Source organism: Chrysemys picta, chromosome 6, assembly GCF_011386835.1.
Source record: "Chrysemys picta bellii isolate R12L10 chromosome 6, ASM1138683v2, whole genome shotgun sequence".
In the NCBI taxonomy this organism is placed as follows: Eukaryota; Metazoa; Chordata; order Testudines; family Emydidae; genus Chrysemys; species Chrysemys picta.
The window spans coordinates 517,971-537,721 of NC_088796.1; the positions used below are offsets into that span (position 1 = coordinate 517,971).

Sequence of the window (19,751 nt, forward strand, 5' to 3'; positions counted from 1 at the left end):
GGTTCGGGCCCCGCCATTCGGCCCCGCTCGGGAATGCTCGGGCGCCGCTCGGCCGGGTTCGCATTCCCATCTCCGCTACCCCCCGGCGGCCGAGCCGGTTGGGCTTCGGGCCGGTTTCCTCCCGAGTCCGAGTCCGAGTCCCGCCTTCCGGTGCCCGTCGAGCTCGCGCGGGGTGAGGCCGGCAGGTCAGCGCCCGGCGGGGGGTGTTTGCAGACGGACAGGTGCGGGGGGGGCGGCAGGCAGCGCTTGGGGCGGTTGCAGACGGACACACAGACAGGGACCGGGGGGGAGGGAGGTTTGCAGACAGACGGACGGACAGACAGGTACTGAGGGAGGGAGGGTGCAGGCGGACAGACAGACAGGTACGGGGGGGAGGGGGTTGCGGACAGACAGGTAACGGGGGGGAGGGAGGTTTGCGGACGGACAGGTAACGGGGGGGAGGGGGTTGCAGACAGATAACGGGGGGGGGGTTGCGGACAGACAGGTACCGGGGGGGGAGGGGGTTACAGGTGGGCTCGCACCGGCGGGGCTCGCCGAGCCCGCTGCAGAGGCAGGTGCTGCCCGCGGGGGCCGCAGCGCTGAGCTCTGCCCCGGGGTGGCCGGGAGGCGGCTGCTGCTACCGGGTGTGGGGCGGCGGCTGTTACTGGCCCCGTGTCCTGCCCGAGGCTCTGTGACGGGCGGAGGGGCCCAGGCAGGGCTGGGGCTGAGTGCACGGAGCAGCGCACCCTGAGCCGGGCACCGGAGGGGGAGGCTGCACCCTGAGCCGGGCACGGGACGAGGAAGCTGCTTGGGCAGACGGGGCAGCGATGGCGGACAGCGCCAAGCTGATGGAGCGGTTTGAGGGCACTGCCCGTGGGCACCAGGTGCCGTCGTCTGGCTGGCGGATCTGCCTGGCCCATGAGTTCGCGGAGAAGAGGAAACCCTACCAGGCCTCGGACGTCTCCGCCTCGGACGTGGTGAAACACCTGGGCCTGGGCATGCGGTAGGTGGCTCTGCCCTTCTGTGGCCATTGTGCACTTTGACGCCCCGTCGCAGCGCACCGCGATCGCTGGCCCCTTTCTCTCCCTCAGGGAATTGAATGAGCCACCCACAGGCCACCTGCCTGGTCAGTATCCTTGGGCGCTTTGCCTTGCCTTGCTTGTCTGAGAGCCTGGCACGGCCTCCCCCAGCTCTTCTCCCCACGACCCCCGAGCGGACAGACCTGTCAGTCCTGCCAGATTGGCCGGTTCCCCCAGCGTGCATCTCCCTTCGTTATCACACTTCAGTGTGTGGTCTATAGAGCAGTACAAACAACTCATTGTCTGTACAAAATTTTAGTTTGCACTGACTTTGCTTGTGCTTTGTATGTAGCTTGTTGTAAAACTAGACAAATATGTAGCTGAGTTGATGTACCCCCTAGAAGACCTCTGAGTACCCCCAGTGAGAACCGCTGTCCTAGGGTATCAGTGTCAAGGATTTACTGTAGTTTATGAATGGCTTGTTTTTTCTTTGGCAGTTTGTGGTGATAAAATCTAATGTAAGGGTTAGTTATGACTGTTCTTATAAAGTGCCATGTGATTAATATTTGTCTAGGGTCTGACACTCGTTAGACGCTCTCTTAACGACCAGAACAGCCTGAGATCCGAAATGTGTGCGATTCTGTGCTATGAATAGATGGGACGTGGTCTGTTAAGTTGCAGCATGTTTTTATATACATAGTTACTCAAGGGTTAAAAGTGACTGTTGGAATGTTGACAGAGAATTACTGTTACTGATCAAGGTCCTGTCGCTACTTACCACATGTGTAGGTCTCGCTTGCTTTCCTGTGTGGACCTTGTTACTGTTGCATCTGAGCCTAGTCATTTGCCTTTTCCTTGCCTCAGCCGGGGAGATGGGGCCACGCTGTTGTCCCTGTTGTACCGTTGGGGAACTGAGGCACCGTCACAGGTCACAACGTTGGTCTGCAGCAGAGCTGGGCTCTTCCGTTCCTGGGGCCATTGCACCTGTATTTCCCCTCCGGGGCTCAGCGAGGGCACCCACCCTTGGATTCCAACTCCCAGGTGCTGCCTTTCTGTGGGGAGCCCCACATCTTTCTCTTCTGCCTGGGGTATTCCCAGGCTGCCTCGGTCCCTGCCTTCACTGTGTATCTCCCAGCAAAGAGAGTCTGCTTGCTTTCTCCTGAGACTGGTAACAGAGCGGTTGTTGCAGAGATAAGTTGTGAGACAGCACTTGCTTTATTGTTAAGGTGAAAAGCATTACAGGTCTGGCGCATCTTACGCACAATTAACATGCACGATTTCAGCTTTACGAGGTCGGCAAAAACAAACAAAAACAAAAAGAGAAAAATAACCATTTGAATACTGTACCTGTAGTGCGGGCGATTCCGCCCGCCATTCCGCTCCATGTAATTTTGACTCTACGCGATTTTCGCTTTACGCGCTGACTGCGGAACGTAACCCCAGCGTAAGATGCGACAGACTGTACAGAGAAAACGGAATACAAACCATAAAAGAGCCTACACGCATGCTAATGAGCTTACCAGAGCTCGTGGGGTCTGGTGTGAGCAGTCCTGTGACACCCCACCCCACCCCCTGGGGAGTCCTTGTGACTACCGCCTACCAGTGCATCACAGCTTCAGATCAGAAGATGCACCCAGTCTCCTGGGGCCGTAGTAGGCCCAATCCTACCCTAAGGATCAGGACCCTCTGTGGCCCAGGGGTTCTGGGGCTCCTGCCTGTTTGCTGGATTAGGAAGAAGGCCCTGAGCCAGTTTAAACTCGGCTATTTATCCCAAACTCTTTTCTTTGTCTGTTGGTCTCTGGAGAAGTCAGATTGACGGAGGATTTGCATATCCCTGAGGTGGAAGGTGGGGTTATGGCTTCCACAGCTGACAACTGAAGAAGTGCGTTCACATCCCCCCTTCTACCACAGCAGGTACATACAGTGTCGCAACCACACAGCTGCAGTTGCATTTTTAATGCAATGGCCTCCAAAGGGATTAACCCTCATTCTATCTGGTTTAATTTAATTCAATAATGTTTTGTTAATGTGAGCAGGTTTTTTCCGGGCATTACAAGGTATTGTCAATCTATCACCGCAAAGTTTGCCGATGACCCACAAATTGGTGACAGTTCAGTTGTACAGACTGATCAGGATTGCATGGTTAGATGGGCTCATTTGAACAACATGTGTTTTAATACAACGAAATGCAAGGCCATAAACCTAGCAGCTAAGATTATAGGTCACATTTATAGGTTGGGGGCTATTTTGGAAAGCGGTTACTACCTGAGACAGTATTTGGTCCTGCCATGCGGGCGGGGGACTGGACTCGATGACCTCTCGAGGTCCCTTCCAGTCCTAGAATCTATGAATCTGAGCGTGAGCTGGGAGGGTGGTGGAATGACTAAGAGCAAACAAGATCCTTGTCTGTATAAACAGGAGAGTGGGAGTAGAGAGATGCTATCGCATCTGTATATAGCAGTGGTGAGACCATTGCTGGGCACCCTGTACAGGTCTGGTTTCCACACTTCAAAGAGGATGTTCAAGAAATGGAAGGGGTTCAGAAAAGTGCTATATATGAATGGTGTGAGGTTTGGAAAACCTGCCGGACTTTGAGACACTAAGAAAGCTCCACCTGTTTAGTTTAATAAAGAGAAAGTTAAGATCATGGTCTATGAATACTTGTATGGGTAGAAGGACTTTGATTATTAATTGAGTATTAATTGCACCCTCAGCAAGTTCAGAGATGACACTAATCTGGGGGGAGAGGTAGATACGCTGGAGAGTAGGGATAGGGTCCAGAGTGACCTAGACAAATGGGAGGATTGGGCCAAAAGAAATCTGATGAGGTTCAACAAGGACAAGTGCAGAGTCCTGCACTTAGGATGGAAGAATCCCATTCACTGTTACAGACTAGGGACCGAATGGCTAGGAAGCAGTTCTGCAGAAAAGGACCTGGGGTTACGGTGGATGAGAAGCTGGATATGAGTCAGCAGTGTGTCCTTGTTGCCAAGAAGGCTAACGGCATATTGGGCTGCATTAGTAGGAGCATTGCCAGCAGATCGAGGGAAGTGATTATTCCCCTCTATTCGGCACTGGTGAGGCCACACCTGGAGTATTGGATCCAGTTTTGGTCCCCCCACTACAGAAAGGATGTGGACTCTCTCCAGTGGAGGGCAACAAAAATGATTAGGGGTCTGGAGCACATGACTTATGAGGAGAGGCTGAGGGAACTGGGGTTATTTAGTCTGCAGAAGAGAAGAGTGAGGGGGGATTTGATAGCAGCCTTCAACTACCTGAAAGAGGGTTCCAAAGAGGATGGAGCTCGGCTGTTCTCAGTGGTGGCAGATGACAGAACAAGGAGTAATGGTCTCAAGTTGCAGTGGGGGAGGTTTAGGTTGGATATTAGGAAACACTATTTCACTAGGAGGATGGTGAAGCACTGGAATGGGTTACCTAGGGAGGTGGTGGAATCTCCTTCCTTAGAGGTTTTTAAGGTCAGGCTTGACAAAGCCCTGGCTGGGATGATTTAGTTGGGAATTGGTCCTGCTTTGAGCAGGGGGTTGGACTTGATGGCCTCCTGAGGTCCCTTCCAGCCCTAATCTTCTATGATTCTATGATAGATTAAAGAGCCCTCTGCTAACAGGCAAAGGCAGAATGAGAGTCCATGGCTGGAAGCTGAAGGTAGATGAATTCGTAGTAATAAGGCAAAAATGTTTAACAGGGAGGGTAACCGACCAGTGGAACAACTTAGTGCTTGTTTCCACATACAGTGCTGTATTGCTGTAGCAAAGACGCTGCTACTCCGACGGAAGAGTGTCTCCTGTTGGTGTAGCGAATACACCCCCGTGAGAGGCGGTAGCTCTGTGGATGGGAGAAGCTCTCCGGTCACCATAGCGCTGTGCGTGCTGGGGGTTAGATCGGTAGAATGGAGCTGCTTGGTGGTGGGGGGGGGCGGGTTCGCATCTCTCTGTGACGTGGTTGCACCAATCTAGGCAGGGCCGGCTCCAGCATTTCTGCCGCCCCAAGCAAAAAAAAAAAAAAAAAAAAAAACGCGATCGGCGGCGGCAGTTCAGCGGCAGGTCCTTCGCTCCTAGAGGGAGTGAGGGACCTGCCGCCCCCGAATTGCCGCAGGTGCCGCCCCTCTCCCTTGGCCGCCCCAAGCACCTTGTTAAGCTGGTGCCTGGACCCAGCCCTGAATCTAGGTCTGCAGTGTATCCTAGCCTGAGCGTGGGGCGTGCTGGGGTCTCATTCTCAGACACGCTCTCGCTCAGCTCTGGGCGCAGGAGTCACTCACTGCATGAGATCGTGGCTGTGCTGTGCAGGTAGGATGCTCATCTCGGTCTGTTCTGCCCTTCAAATCAATGCGAGCTAGACTCGTGTCCTAGCTGTAGGCGCCTTCCCCAGCAACAATAGTTTGAGCATTGGCCTGCTAAACCCAGGGTTGTGAGTTCAATCCTTGAGGGGGCCACTTAGGGATCTGGGGCAAAATCAGTAGTTGGTCCTGCTAGTGAAGGCAGGGGGCTGGACTCAATGACCTTTCAAGGTCCCTTCCAGTTCTAGGAGATGGGATATCTCCATTAATTTATTTAAACACGGTCTGGGCAACTCCCTGCCACTCGACACCTTATGGACACAGCGTTACCAAGGGGCATGCTCGGGTGAGAGCCTTGGCCTTATCTTGATACAGTGGCGAGGGCTTAGAGCGATACAATGTATCACGCACAGTGCATGTTGTAATCCCCCTAGCAGCGCGGGGCTCTGTCTCCCCCCGCCCCAGGGGGTTGCCCCCCACGAGGGGTATAGGCGTCGGTCCCCGCCAGGGCTCCAGGCTCACCTGGTTTAGACCAGAGCGCCCAGCTCAGTCCCACAGTCATACTGAGGGCTTGAATTTCTGGTCCCACCACAGCTGAGGCACAGCTTTCGTGGCCAGCGCCGCTAAGACTGTGTGTGCGATGCTCTGTCCCGCTCCTGTCCTGCCAGGTGGGGTCACCTGCGGGGGAATGAGTGCTGGACTTCTGGCTGAGGGGCTCCTAAACCTCCATCCCCGGGGTAGCCACTGCTGGGGGACAGGGCTGCGCTGGCCTCGCGTGGGTTACATTGTGGGTTGGTTCAGGGCACTTAGGCCCGTCATGCCTTACGCTGGGAGCGTGTGATGTGGGGCCAGTGTACGACATGCTGATTATACGTGGAGCACTTTGCATTTGTCTTTGTTAAACTTCATCCTGTTTACCTCAGACCATTTCTCCAATTTGTCCAGATCATTTTGAATTATGACCCTGTCCTCCAAAGCAGTTGCAATCCCTCCCAGTTTGGTATCATCCGCAAACTTAATGAGCTTACTTTCTATGCCAATATCTAAGTCGTTGATGAAGATATTGAACAGAGCCGGTCCCAAAACAGACCCCTGCGGAACCCCACTCGTTATGCCTTTCCAGCAGGATTGGGAACCATTAATAACAACTCTCTGAGTACGGTTATCCAGCCAGTTATGCACCCACCTTATAATAGCCCCATCTAAATTGTATTTGCCTAGTTTATCGATAAGAATATCACGCGAGACCATATCAAATGCCTTACTAAAGTCTAGGTATACCACATTCACTTCAGTAATTCCATATAACCCCACTCAACTCTCCCCCCAAACTTTGCTGTGGCCCCTGGCACCTCAACCCCTGCGTCCCGCAGCAGACTGACAAGTCTCAGGCTCACATGTGCTGGGATCCTGGGGAAGGACACCTGTAGGGATAGTGTGTGTGTGAACTGAGACTTTCACAAGGATCAATGTTACATTTGATTTACGCAAACAGCTGCAGAGACTGAAAGAAAATGTTATAACATTCTGGGCATCTGGCGGGTGTTGGTGTCTCACAACGGCAGGGGAGAAGGTGAAGGAGGTGTGTTTCTCACTGGCAAACATGGGTAGAGCCCTGCGCGGATACAAAATTTGTATCTGCATCCGTGATACGTGGATATCTGCAGATTTGCAGGACTCTAGATACAAATTTGTATCCGCATCCAATCTGCAAAAATGGTCTGTGGATGCGGATATCTGCGGCTAGAAAGTGGATATCTGCTATTTGCGGGGCTTTAGACATGGGGTACTCCAGAGAGAGAGAGTGGGGTAGGGAGACCTGCAGGCAGCCTCCACCCTTCTGCTACAGCCGCTCATGGCTGTATCCGTTTTGCCAACATGCAGGAGCGGCTGCAGCATATTTTGGAAAGGGAGCAATGACACAGACTCCTGCATGGAGTTTCCCTCCAGCTGACAAGCTGTCATAGCTGCTAAACGTGGTGGGTTGCTCTTGGCCTAGTTCCTCTGATACTTTTCAACAGGGTGGATGAAAAGCAACAAAAAATTTAAAAAATTGGATTTTTTTTATTTAAATGAGATTTTTTTTTGATAAAATAGGTTTTTCCTCAAAAAGCATCTAAAGATAGTTTTAATTAAGATACATTATAGCTCAAAGATATTTCCTCATGGAATAGGGATTATAAATTCTAATTCCATAGTATGAGATTATATATTCATGTAATGTTTAAGAAAAGTTTTGTAAATGAGTTCCAATAGTTCATGGATTAGTGACCCAATCTTATGGGGTTCCAGGGGCTTCTGTAGAGATTATTTAGGTTAATCTTTCTGTCTACCCAGTGGGACTCAGTGCTCAGTCTAGAGATGCTTAGTTTTGCAGTTCTCAAACTGTGGATTTGTGTCACCAGAGATAACATGCTTGTTAACAGCAAAAAATGTTTTTAAATAAATAATATAGAGAGGTGAGAAATAACAGACCTCAACACTCTTGTCCCTCTGCAAATTTGTGTACACAGAGTCAATCCCTTACCTCTCTCTAAAAGTGCAAAGTTTCAAAAAGTTCAATGAATAGAAGATTGTTGGGGGCGTAATAGATCTGGACAAGGAAAAGAAGTCTGGAGATAAATTTGAGAAGGGAGGGACAGGCAGTAGAAACAAAAGAGAAACTGTTTGAACAGCATATTCCAGTAGTCTTGAGGTCTTTCGGAGTGTAGCCTTCATTGGTTTGAGATCTACCATCCCATTCTCTCACTAGAAGGGAAAACCTATAATGGCAGCAGGCCGTAAAAGAGACCCAGTTTGAGAATATTTTAATGAAGTTCCTCTACCTGTGGGTAAGACAGGCATGCATGCAAAATGCAAATAGTGCAACAAGGAAATGCAGGGCCTGATTGCCCGAATGAAACAACATCATGAGAAGTGTTCCTACTCAGGAGGAAGCTGCGTTGAAGATGATGAAAGGAACGTGTCTGAACATGCAGGATCTTCAGGTTAGTAAAGTTTTTTATTTCATATTTCTTTCTTAAGGACTGCCTGTCTTCCTTATGGACTATTCTTGAATTCTCATGTTTGAGCAAAAAATATAGTTGTTACTCTATGGTACTATCATTTTAGATGCAGTTGTGATAAAAAATAAATAGCTGAAATAGGCAGATCTTCCTTTTACAATTTCACCTTTAAAGTAGTGCTGAGTGTCAGTGAATGCAATGAGGAATACTAAATGAGCGGTATGGTAATAATAATTAAACACTGCATTGACTTGTTTTGTGTAGGAGAATCCATCCTCAACATACAGGATTCTGAAGACTCCACCTTCAAGATCATCATAATTTTCTATAGTTTCAGAGTTATCTGCCAATGATAGTGTTTGTCACATCATGTTTGTCACATAGCCACAGTATATCACCTGTAGCAAAAAGGAAAAAAAAATCTCCATCATCCAGAAACAACCATAGATAAGTTTGTGATAAGAACCAGCAGATTACAAAAAGAGGTAATTGATGAAAAAATTGTCCGGTTTGTTTATGCAACTAACTCTCCTTTCTGTATGATTGAGAATCCACACTTCATTAACATGGTTCAGTCATGAAGACCAGGATACCGTCCACCCAGATGTCACAGGCAAATTGCTGGATAAAGTGTATGAAAGAGAAATTGAGCAGTGTGCAAAAGGTCTAGAGGGTGAAATTGTTAACCTGAGTCTCGATGGGTGGAACAATGTCCACAATGATCCTGTTGTATGTGCTTGTGTGACAACAGAAGAAGGGAATGTCTTCCTTACAGAAACAATTGATACATCAGGAAATGCACACATAGCAGAATACTTACAAGAAGTAGCAGTAAAAGCTCTAACAAACTGAAAAAAAATTCAGATGTCTAGTACACAGCTTGCTCACAGACAATGCTGCAAATGTATCCAAGATGAGAAGAAATTATTTAGAAGAGAGTGAAAAGTCCCAAGCTAATAACATACGGTTGCAGTGCTCCTTTGATGCACCTCCTAGCCAAAGACCTCAGTGTTCCAGAAATAAAGGCTAATGTGGTTGAAATTGAAAAATACTTCCATAACAACCACTTTGCAGCAGCTGCTCTGAAAAAAGTGGAAGGAACCAAACTAACTCTCCCACAAGACGTGTGATGGAACTCAGTAGTGGACTGTTTTGAGCACTATATCAAGAACTGGCCTAATCTGATGACAGTTTGTGAACAAAATTGTGAAGAAATCGATGGCACTGTCACAGCCAAAGTTCTCAACATTGGGCTTAAGAGAAATGTTGAACACATGCTGAGTACCCTGAAGCCTATTTCTGTAGCCTTGACCAAAACGCAGGGAAATAGCTGTTTTATTGCTGACACTGTTGAAATTTGGAAGGAACTGAGTGAGATCTTAAAAAGAGAAATATGCAATGACAGAGTTAAATTACAAGCATTAAAAAACCGAATGGGACAAGCACTATCTCTAGCTCATTTTCTTGCAAATATTCTCAATACTCGGTACCAGGGTCAAACCTTAACTGCTGAAGAGGAGGAGTTGGCTATGACATGGACATGCAGCAATCATCCCTCCAGAATGGCAACAATAATAAACTTCAGAGCTAAGGGTGAACCAGTCAAGAAATAGATGTTTGCTGATGATGTTTTAAAGAAAGGCACACCAGTGAACTGGTGGAAGTCGCTTGAGCACTTGGATTCAGAGACTGTTGAAGTGATAATCTCACTTTTAACAGCAGTAACTTCTTCTGCCGGTGTAGAAAGAATATTTTCTTCCTTTGGACTAACTCATTCCAAAGTGAGAGATCATTTGGGACATGAAAACGCAGGAAAGCTTGTTTTTCTTTTCCAGATTATGAACAAACAGGAAAATGAAGGTGAAGGCAACGGAGTTAGCTGCAGAAGCCAATATTTTAAGTTTCTCGTGTTGACCTGGCTGACATATTCAATTTAATTTTTTTTAAATATTTCATTTAACTATTTTAGTTAAAAACAAATTTAACAAAAACAAACCTGATTTTATAAATAAAAATAAAAAAATTAATGGAGATATCCCATCTCCTAGAACTGGAAGGGACCTTGAAAGGTCATCGAGTCCAGCCCCCTGCCTTCACTAGCAGGACCAAGTACTGATTTTGCCCCAGATCCCTAAGTGGCCCCCTCAAGTACTGAGTTCACAACCCTGGGTTTAGCAGGCCAATGCTCAAACCACTGAGCTATCCCTCCCCGATTTTAAAAAACTTGAAAGTTTAACTAAATTCAAAAATTCATATGCTTGTTTTGTTAAAATATATGTTTGCTGTCGAAGAAAAAAATCCAGAATACATAACATTGTTGTTTTAGTTAAATAAAACACTTTAAAATGTCTGCCTGATGATGTTCTCCTCCTAATACAGCATGGCAAGAAAATCCTCCAAACATTAATGATAGTTCACCTCCCAATGGCTTCATAAATATCTGCTTCAATTATCTTTGGTAAATGAAATAACCAAACAATCCTTCATTTTCTGATATAGCTGTAAAACTCATCTGAAAAGTTTTCAAAATAAATCACTTTAAAAATGTGTAGTGTGTACCTTCTAAAAATGAAACTTACATCTATCTCTGAGTTGTGAAGAATATGTATTAAGGTTATAACAACCAACAAGAATGCACTTTTATGTAGGAATCCATGATTAAATCTAGTATTCCTGACTAGTGATTTAAATCAATTTGATTTAAATCACATCCACCCTGCTTTTCAATGGTGATAAAATGTTAGAGATTTGGGGGTCGTGTTGAATAATCATCTGAACTTGAGCTCCCAGGAAGACACTGTGGCCAAGAGGCTAATGCGATCCTTGAATGCATACACGGGGATAGTGAGTAGGAGCAGGCAGGTGATTTTACCTCTGTGTACAGCACTAGTGAGACCACTGCTGGAAAACCGCATCCAGTTCTGGTGTCCATAATTCAAGAAGGAGGTTGATTAAATTGGAGAGGTTCAGAGAAGAGCCATGAGAGTGAGTAAAGGATGAGAAAACTTTCCTTCTAGTGATAAGCTGAACAGGTTGAGCTTCTCGAGTCTAACAGAGGGAAGGTTAAGGGGTGACTTGATTCCAGTCAATAAGTACCTCATGGGGAACAAAGATTGATAATAGAGAGCTCATCAATCTAGCCCAGGGGTCGGCAACGTTTGGCACGCGGCTCGCCAGGGTAAGCACCCTGGTGGGCTGGGCCAGTTTATTTACCCGCTGACGTGGCAGGTTCGGCCGATCGCGGCCCTCACTCGCTGCGGTTCGCCGTCCCGGGCCAATGGGGCGTTGGGAAGCCGCAGCCAGCACATCGCTCGCCCACACCCCCATTGGCCTGGGACAGCGAACCGCGGCGAGTGGGGTCCGCGATTGGCCGAACCTGCCGCGTCAGGAGGTAAATAAACTGGCCCGGCCCGTTAGGGTGCTTACCCTGGCGAGCCGCGTGCCAAACGTTGCTGACCCCTGATCTAGCCAATAGAGGTAGAGCATGATCCAGGGCTGGAAATTCAGACTGGAAATAAGACACATTTTTAACAGAGAGGGGAATTAACCATTGGAACAGTTGATCAGGGGCTGCGATAGATTCTCCATCACTGACAAGCGTTAAATCCAGATGGGATGTTTTTCTAACAGAACTGCTCTAGGAATTATTTTGTGACAGTTCTCTGGCCCGTGCCGTGCAGGGGTCAGACTGGTCCTAGGGCCTGTGCTGTGCAAATTAATGGTGTTGAACTAAAATTCATTTTCAAATTTATTTGCAAATTTAACACCATTAATTTGGGCTTGAATAGGGACTGGGGGTGGCTGGCTCATTACAGAAGCAGCTTTTCCTCTCCTGGAATTGACATCTCCTCATCTATTATTGGGAGTGGACTACGTCCACCCTGATTGAATTGGCCCTGTCAACACTGGTTCTCCACTTGTGAGATAACTCCCTGCTCTCCATGTGTCAGTATATAATGCCTGCATCTGTAACTTTCACTCCATGCATCTGAAGAAATGGGTTTTTTTACCTACGAAAGCCTATGCCCAAATATATCTGTTAGTCTGTAAGGTGCCATCGGACTCCTTGTTGTTTTTGTGGATACAGACTAACACGGCTACCCCCTGATACTTGTCCTGAACACGTTAGATTTGGCTCAGAAGATCTCACAGGCTGAGTTCAGCGAGGACCTTCTTTGCATTCTTCTCTGTGGATCATAACCTGGTCCATACAGGGACCCCACGCCGCAGTTAGCAGGCCGGGAACGGCAGGGCGGTCGTGACTACCAAGAATATGCAGAACTATAATAGCTAACATTAAGGATATAAATAGGAGAGGGGATAGAGAGGAACAAAGTTTCCCCTCACCAGCCTGCACAGGATTCAAACGCCTTCCCCAGAAGCGGCTGGTGCGGGCCTCTCCGGGGGACAGGCTGCTGAGCTAGGGGGCTGTTTGTCTGCTCCAGTGTAGCCGTTTGAGTCCTGTGCCTGCCTTGTACCCGTTCGCCAGGCTGAGATCCCCTGTTCTGTTCTGTCGAGGCGGTAATCATGCTCACCAGCGTGGTGTCTGAGTGTGCAAAGCAGGGGTGAGCCCAATGCTCAGAGCCAGGGGGCTGTGTGACCTTGCACAAGACCCCTCCCCTTTCTATCATGACTAGCCCTGTTCAACCAATGGGAAGATGCCCTGGCCCGTCTCCGGGAGGGGGAGGGTTCATTAGTTAACATCTGTCCAGTGCTCAGAAAGTGCTTCCCCTCCCCCCCCCCGGGAAAGCCCCTAAGGTCGGTTCTGCATCCCCCTGCCCTGCTTCCAAGGCTAGTGCCCTGGAGCCTTGCGGGCGGTTGCCGTGTGTTACAGCCCCAGGACCAGCATCTCTCTGGAGTCAGGGCAGGTGAGTCCGTGGCCACGTACAACCTTGTTCAAGTCATGCCATGCAGCCTATACAGGGCCACCTGCACAGGGTGCCCACTGAGCAGGAGGTGAATGTCTGTGTCCCCACCACTGATGGCCAGGGCATGTGTTCCTGGTTCAGTCGATACTGTATTTGCTGCTTTGGGTTTCCTGCAGCCCCTCTTCAAACGTAAGCAGCAGGCTGGAGCGAGCAGACCCAGGATTCAGTCTCTCTCTGCACATACACAGCATCTGGTGTCTCACCCTAAATTACTATTTCCCTGCCCAGGCTTGTTCTCGTCTAACAGCCCCCCTTCCCAGGCTGGAGGGGCCAGCCTGAAGCCGGCTCATCGTCTGCCTTTGAGGAAACCGGGCTTGTATTTTCAGTAATTACTTTTAAACAGCATTTTGGTTCTGTCTCAGATAGGAAATGCTGTCAGGCGCCGTTCCCTGGAGCATTCCACTTGTCATGGCCAGGCCTCGCTCTGGCTGTGTTCCATCTTGGACTCGTTGTGTTCCCATCTGCCTGTACACTGCAGAGCCTTCGGGTAGGGAGAAGTTACCTGATTGGCGCAGCCCAGTGCTGTACAGAGACACGTTTGCTTTAGTTATGTAGCACCTAAAGGGCACTTTACAAGTCCCATGAGGCATGGTTTGAAACTGGGATGGGCCGCATACTGTACTGGTCGTGCCTGACCAACCTGATTGCCTTCTATGAGGAGACAACTGGCTCTGTGGATGAGGGGAAAGCAGTGGACGTGTTATACCTTGACTTTAGCAAAGCTTTTGATATGGTCTTCCACAGTATTCTTGCCAGCAAGTTAAAGAAGTATGGGCTGGATGAATGGACTATAAGGTGGATAGAAAACTAGCTAGATTGTCGGGCTCAACGGGTAGTGATCAACGGCTCCATGTCTAGTTGGCAGCCGGTTTCAAGAGGAGTGCCCCAAGGGTCGGTCCTGGGGCCGGTTTTGTTCAACATCTTCATTAAAGATTTGGATGATGGGATGGGTTGGACCCTCAGCTAGTTTGCAGATGACACTAAGCTTGGAGGTGTGGTAGATACGCTGGAGGGTAGGGATAGGGTCCGGAGTGACCTAGACAAATTGGAGAATTGGGCTAAAAGAAATCTGATGAGGTTCAACAAGGACAAGTGCAGAGTCCTGCACTTAGGAAGGAAGAATCCCATGCACTGCAACAGGCTGGGGACCGACTGGCTTTTCTGCAGAAAAGGACCTGGGGTTACAGTGGACGAGAAGCTGGATATAAGTCAGCAGTGTGCCCTTGTTGCCAAGAAGGCTAATGGCATATTGGGCTGCATTAATAGGAGCATTGCCAGCAGATCGAGGGAAGTGATTATTCCCCTCTATTCAGCACTGGTGAGTCCACACCTGGAGTATTGCGTCCAGTTTTGGTCCCGCCACTACAGAAAGGATGTGGACAAATTGGAGAGAGTCCAACGGAGGGCAACAAAAATGATTAGGGGGCTGGAGCACATGACTTATGAGGAGAGGCTGAGGGAATTGAGGTTATTTAGTCTGCAGAAGAGAAGAGTGAGGGGGGGATTTGATAGCTGCTTTCAACTACCTGAAAGGGGGTTCCAAAGAGGATGGATCTAGACTGTTCTCAGTGGTGGCAGATGACAGAACAAGGAGTAATGGTCTCAAGTTGCAGTTGGGGAGGTTTAGGTTGGATATTAGGAAACACTATTTCGCTAGGAGGGTGGTGAAGCACTGGAATGGGTTACCTAGGAAGGTGGTGGAATCTCCATCCTTAGAGGTTTTTAAGGCCCGGCTTGACAAAGCCCTGGCTGGGATGATTTAGTTGGGGATTGGTCCTGCTTTGAACAGGGGATTGGACTAGATACCTCCTGAGGTTCCTTCCAACCCTGATCTTCTATGAACTGTGCTTACAGTAGGGTCTGCCCCAGTGCCTGGACTCTCCCGCTAGACAAAACACCACTGGTGAACATGATAACCGGAGGGCCTGGGGGGGACAGGAGGGCAAGGTTCACATCAGCATGTGCGTACATAACCTCCCCAGTGCCAGCAATCTGTGCCTGATCTGCAGTGTCTGGCTCGGCACTGGTCTGTCAGCTCCCTGGGCAGGGGCCAGTAATGATCTGGATCTACAATGCCAAGTATGAAGTTGGGTCTTATCACACCTGTCAAACCAACCTGATAGCTCTCTTTGACAGGCTAACAAGTCTTGTGGATGGGGTCAAGCGGTAGACGAGGTATATCTTGACTTTACTAAAGCTTTTGATCTTGCCTCGTGTGACCTTTTCATAAACTAGGGAAATGCAACCTAGATGGAGCTACTATAAGGTGGGTGCAAAACTGGTTGGAAAACCGTTCCCAGAGAGTAGTTATCAGTGGTTCACAGTCATGCTGGAAGGGCATAACGAGTGGGGTCCCACAGGGATCAGTTCTGGGTCCAGTTCTGTACAATATCTTCATCAATGATTTAGATAATGGCATAGAGAGTACACGGATAAAGTTTGTGTGCAATACCAAGCTGGGAGGGGTTGCAAGTGCTTTGGAGGACAGGATTAAAATTCAAAATGATCTGGACAAATTGGAGAAATGGTCTGAAGTAAATAGGATGAAATTCAATAAGGACAAATGCGAAGTACTCCATTTAGGAAGGAACAATCAGTTGCACACATACAAAATGAGAAATGACTGCCTAGGAAGGAACTGCGGAAAGGGATCTGGGGGTCATAGTGGACCACAAGCTAAATATGAAACAGTAATGTAACGCTGTTGCAAAAAAAGCAAATATCACTTTGGGATGTATTAGCAGGAGTGTTGTAAGCAAGACACGATGTAATTCTTCCGCTCTACTCGGTGCTGATTAGGTCTCAGCTGAAGTATTGAGGCTAGTTCTGGGCGCCACATGTCAGGAAAGATGTGGACAAATTGGAGAAAGTCCAGAGAAGAGCAACAAAAATGATTAAAAGTCTAGAAAACGTGACCTATGAGGGAAGATTGAAAAAATCTGGGTTTGTTTAGTCTGGAGAAGAGAAGACTGAGAGGGGACATAAGTTTTCATAAAAGTACATAAAAGGTTGTTACAGTTGTTCTTCTGAACCTCTGAGGTTCGGACAAGAAGCAGTAAGGGAGGTTTAGGTTGGACATTAGGAAAAACTTCCTAACTGTCCGGGTGGTTAAGTACTGGAATAAATTGCCTAGGGAGGTTGTGGAATCTCCATCATTGGGGATTTTTAAGAGCAGGTTGGACAAACACCTGTCAGGGATGGTCTAGGAAGGACGGCAGAAGAGATGGGGTGAGCCTCTAAAGAGAGCCCCCCTTCTCCCTGCTTTCCCAGGCGGCCCGTGTTACACCCAGGGTTAAAGCTGGCGGAAGAGAGAGAGAGACAGGGTGAGGGGCCGTAGAGACCCCCCGGCACCTCCCTTTAACCTTTCTCCCCGCATTCCCTGGTGCTCCGGGTGAACCCAGGGGAGTCCGGCTGCAGAGAGGGCGGTGGCTTAGTCTTGCCTTGAGTGCAGGGGACTGGACTAGATGACCTCTCGAGGTCCCTTCCAGTCCTATGATTCTATGCTAAATATGGCACTGGTGCAGCTGCTGGTGGACTCCTGTGCCCAGCTCTGGTGCCCGCAGTTCACGAAGAACGTTGATAAATTGCAGACGGTTCATAGATGAGCCACGAGAATGATCAGAGGATTAGAAACCTGCCTTGTAGTGACCGACTCAAAGAGCTCAATATATTTAGCTTAACAAAGAGAAGGTTAAGCGGTGACTTGACTCCAGTCTGTATGTACTTAGATGGGGAACAGAAAGACAAGGTGGGGGAGGTAATGTCTTGTATTGGACCAACTTCTGTTGGTGAGAGAGAAAACTACACTGCATATATGGGGAACAAATACTGAGAATGGAGTGCTCATCTATCTAGCAGAGACAGGTATAATGTGATCCATTGGCTGAAAGCTGAAGCTAGACAACTTCAGACAGGAAATAAGGTGTACTTTCTTGTCAGTGAGGGAAATTAATCATTGGAACAGCCTACCAAGGGTTGTTGTGGAGTCTCCATCACTGACAACTTTTAAATCAAGTTGGGATGTTTTTCTAACAGATCTGCTCTAGGAATTATTTTTGGGAAGTTCTCTGGCCTGTGCCGGGCAGGGGGTTGGACCAGTCCTAGGCCCCGTGCCAGGGCAGGGGGTCGGACCGGTCCTGGGGCCCCGTGCCGGGGCCGGGGGTCGGACCGGTCCTGGGGCCCCGTGCCGGGGCCGGGGGTCGGACCGGTCCTGGGGCCCCGTGCCGGGGCCGGGGGTCGGACCGGTCCTGGGGCCCCGTGCCGGGGCAGGGGGTCGGACCGGTCCTGGGGCCCTGTGCCGGGCAGGGGTCGGACTGGACAATCACAGTCGTCCCTTCTGGCTTTGGAATCTCTGAGGTAATGACAATGAAGGCGCCAGGCTGGAAACAGCCTCGTCTCCCTTTCATCCTGAGGCTCCATTGTGCTCCTTGACCTGTCGGCTGCTCCCTACGTCCTCCCTTGGCCTCTGTGCCCTGGTCCCCTCCCGGTTCTCTTGCCCTGATGGCTTCTTCTGTGTGTTCTCGGCCGGCGACTCCTCCTCCCTCCTGCGGGCTCTGGGCTTGTTCCCGTCTCTCCGACGCTGGACACTCGCCCCACGCCTCCAAGGCCTCCTGCCTCCTTCCTGGCACCAGGCAACAGAGGGTCCTGTGGCACCTGTAAGACTAACAAGTGGTGGAGGTACCATCACTAACAAGTCTTTGTTAGTCTTGAAGGTGCCACAGGACCCTCTGTTGCTCTTTACATATTCAGACTAACACGGCTACCCCTCTGATACTTCCTGGCACCACGCGCTCCAGGCTTTGCTCTATTCTTGTGGGGGACGGGAGGAGGGTGGTGCTTGGCTCTGCCCTGCCCTGGGGGCGTGGGGTGTGTCTCACTCGGCCAGACAGCGCCTTTCGAGCGTGGTGTGATCCTGCCACGTGCTGTGCTGCTGTCTGATCTGTCAGGCCGCTTGGGACCCCCGCCGACTCGTTCCCCACATTGCACAGTGGCAAGGGCAGGCGGTCCTGGGCGAGTTGGCCCAGGGCCCCTTGGGTTCCCTTCCCCTTGGGCGGGCTGGGGCCGTGACCAGCTGGGGCCCTTCTCAGGTCTCCCTTCCCCTCAGCAGGTATTTGCGGTGGTGGTACAGGAAGACACACGTGGAGAAGAAGTGTCCCGTCATCGACCTGTTCAACCCGCTCCCCCTGCGCCAGATCTATGGTGAGCTGTCAACTCACCCAGGAGGGAGCCGTGTGGGGGGAGCAGGGTCGCTCTGGGGCACCGAAGCTGGCTGGAGTCTCCCTGGGCCTGAGGCTTGGGGAGGCAGGTGGGAAGATGCCACGGTTCCCCCACGGCTGAGGGCTTAGGGCAGGCGGTTGTGGGTGGGGGGATGCTGGTGTGGACAGAACAGGAGACACACCAAGGCTACTGCTGTCTGGGGCTGCTGTGGGGCTACCCCGGGGGGGGGGGGGGACGACGACGTGGCAGGGCAGGTGAGTTCTGTGGGTAACCCTGAGTACGGGTGCGGGCTGCGGGGGCTACCAGAGGGGCAAGTGCTGCAGGGGTTATCCCCGGGGGTGGGTGCTGGGGCGGGTGCTGTGGGGATTACCCCAGGGGGCAGGTGTTGCAGGGCAGGTGGCTGCTGTAGGAGGTACCCTGGGCAGGTGCTGTGGGGTGGGTGGGTGCTGTGGTGGTTATCCCAGGGGAGCAGGTGTTGCGGGGCAGGTGCTGTGGGGGTTCACCAGTGGGCGGGTTCTGCAGGGGATTACCCTGGGGGCGGGTGGGGGCTGCGGGGTTCACCAATGGGTGGGTGCTGCGGGGCGGGTGGGTTCTGTGAGGGTTATCCCAGGGGGCAGGTGCTGCGGGGGTTCACTGGCGATTGGGTGCTGCAGGGGGTACCCTGGGGGCGGGCGGGGGCTGCAGGGGGTACCCTGGGGGCGGGCGGGGGCTGGCTTGTGCTGCATTGAGTGCAACTCAGCCTCCCCTGCCCAGTGCATGTGCACCAAAGTCCCGCTAGCCCATCTCTCCTGCCGGGCTCCTGCAGGGAGGGGTGAATCTGCTGTTTTGTCTCTCTAACAGGGTGCCCGCTGGGTGGGTTTGGGGGAGGTACCATCACACGAGGCTGGCGGGGAGAGTTCTGTCGATGGCAGTTGAATCCCGGAGTGTACCACCATAAGACAGTCGTAGCAGACCAGGTGGGTGTGTGTTTGCATTGCAGTCTGTGGCATCCTGCTGCCTGGCCCCCTGGTATGCCCTTTCCTCTGCGGGGCTTGGCGCGTTATCCACGTTAGGTGGTGCAGCCTGAAGGCCCAGTTCCCCCTCTGCACCCAGGGGTAAGGAAGGGACCTATGGGCATGGCTCCACCCCCACCCCCAACTGCCATGCAGCCACCTCTGAGGTGGAACGTGGCAGCTGCTAGACAGCTCTGTGCAATGGGGTAGAGGAGGAGGCCAAGAGAAACTCGTGGTTCTGGCAGCGTGGGCCATGGATCGGCTCCCAGCAGCCATGCGAGCAGGGTCACTGCTGCCCAGCCCTGGGTCGTTCACTC

General features: G+C 50.6%; 1 protein-coding gene and 1 long non-coding RNA gene across 3 annotated transcripts in view; both read left to right on the forward strand.

Annotated features, from left to right (window-relative positions):
* The first annotated feature begins 484 nt into the window (after positions 1-484).
* Positions 485-19,751, forward strand: part of GBA2 (glucosylceramidase beta 2) — a 66,982-nt gene continuing 47,715 nt past the window's right edge. The window contains exons 1-3 of one of the 2 annotated variants that reach the window (XM_065598551.1): positions 485-982; positions 18,330-18,424; positions 19,283-19,398. In XM_065598551.1, the coding sequence (XP_065454623.1) occupies positions 807-982; positions 18,330-18,424; positions 19,283-19,398 (387 nt within the window). In that variant the 5' untranslated portion in view covers positions 485-806. The remainder of the gene's footprint in view (positions 983-18,329; positions 18,425-19,282; positions 19,399-19,751) is intronic. The other variant, XM_065598552.1, reaches the window with a different exon arrangement.
* LOC135984162 (uncharacterized) lies at positions 5,036-10,844 on the forward strand. The gene is made up of 2 exons (XR_010602062.1): positions 5,036-8,279; positions 8,562-10,844. It is a non-coding gene; the product is annotated as an uncharacterized LOC135984162 (long non-coding RNA).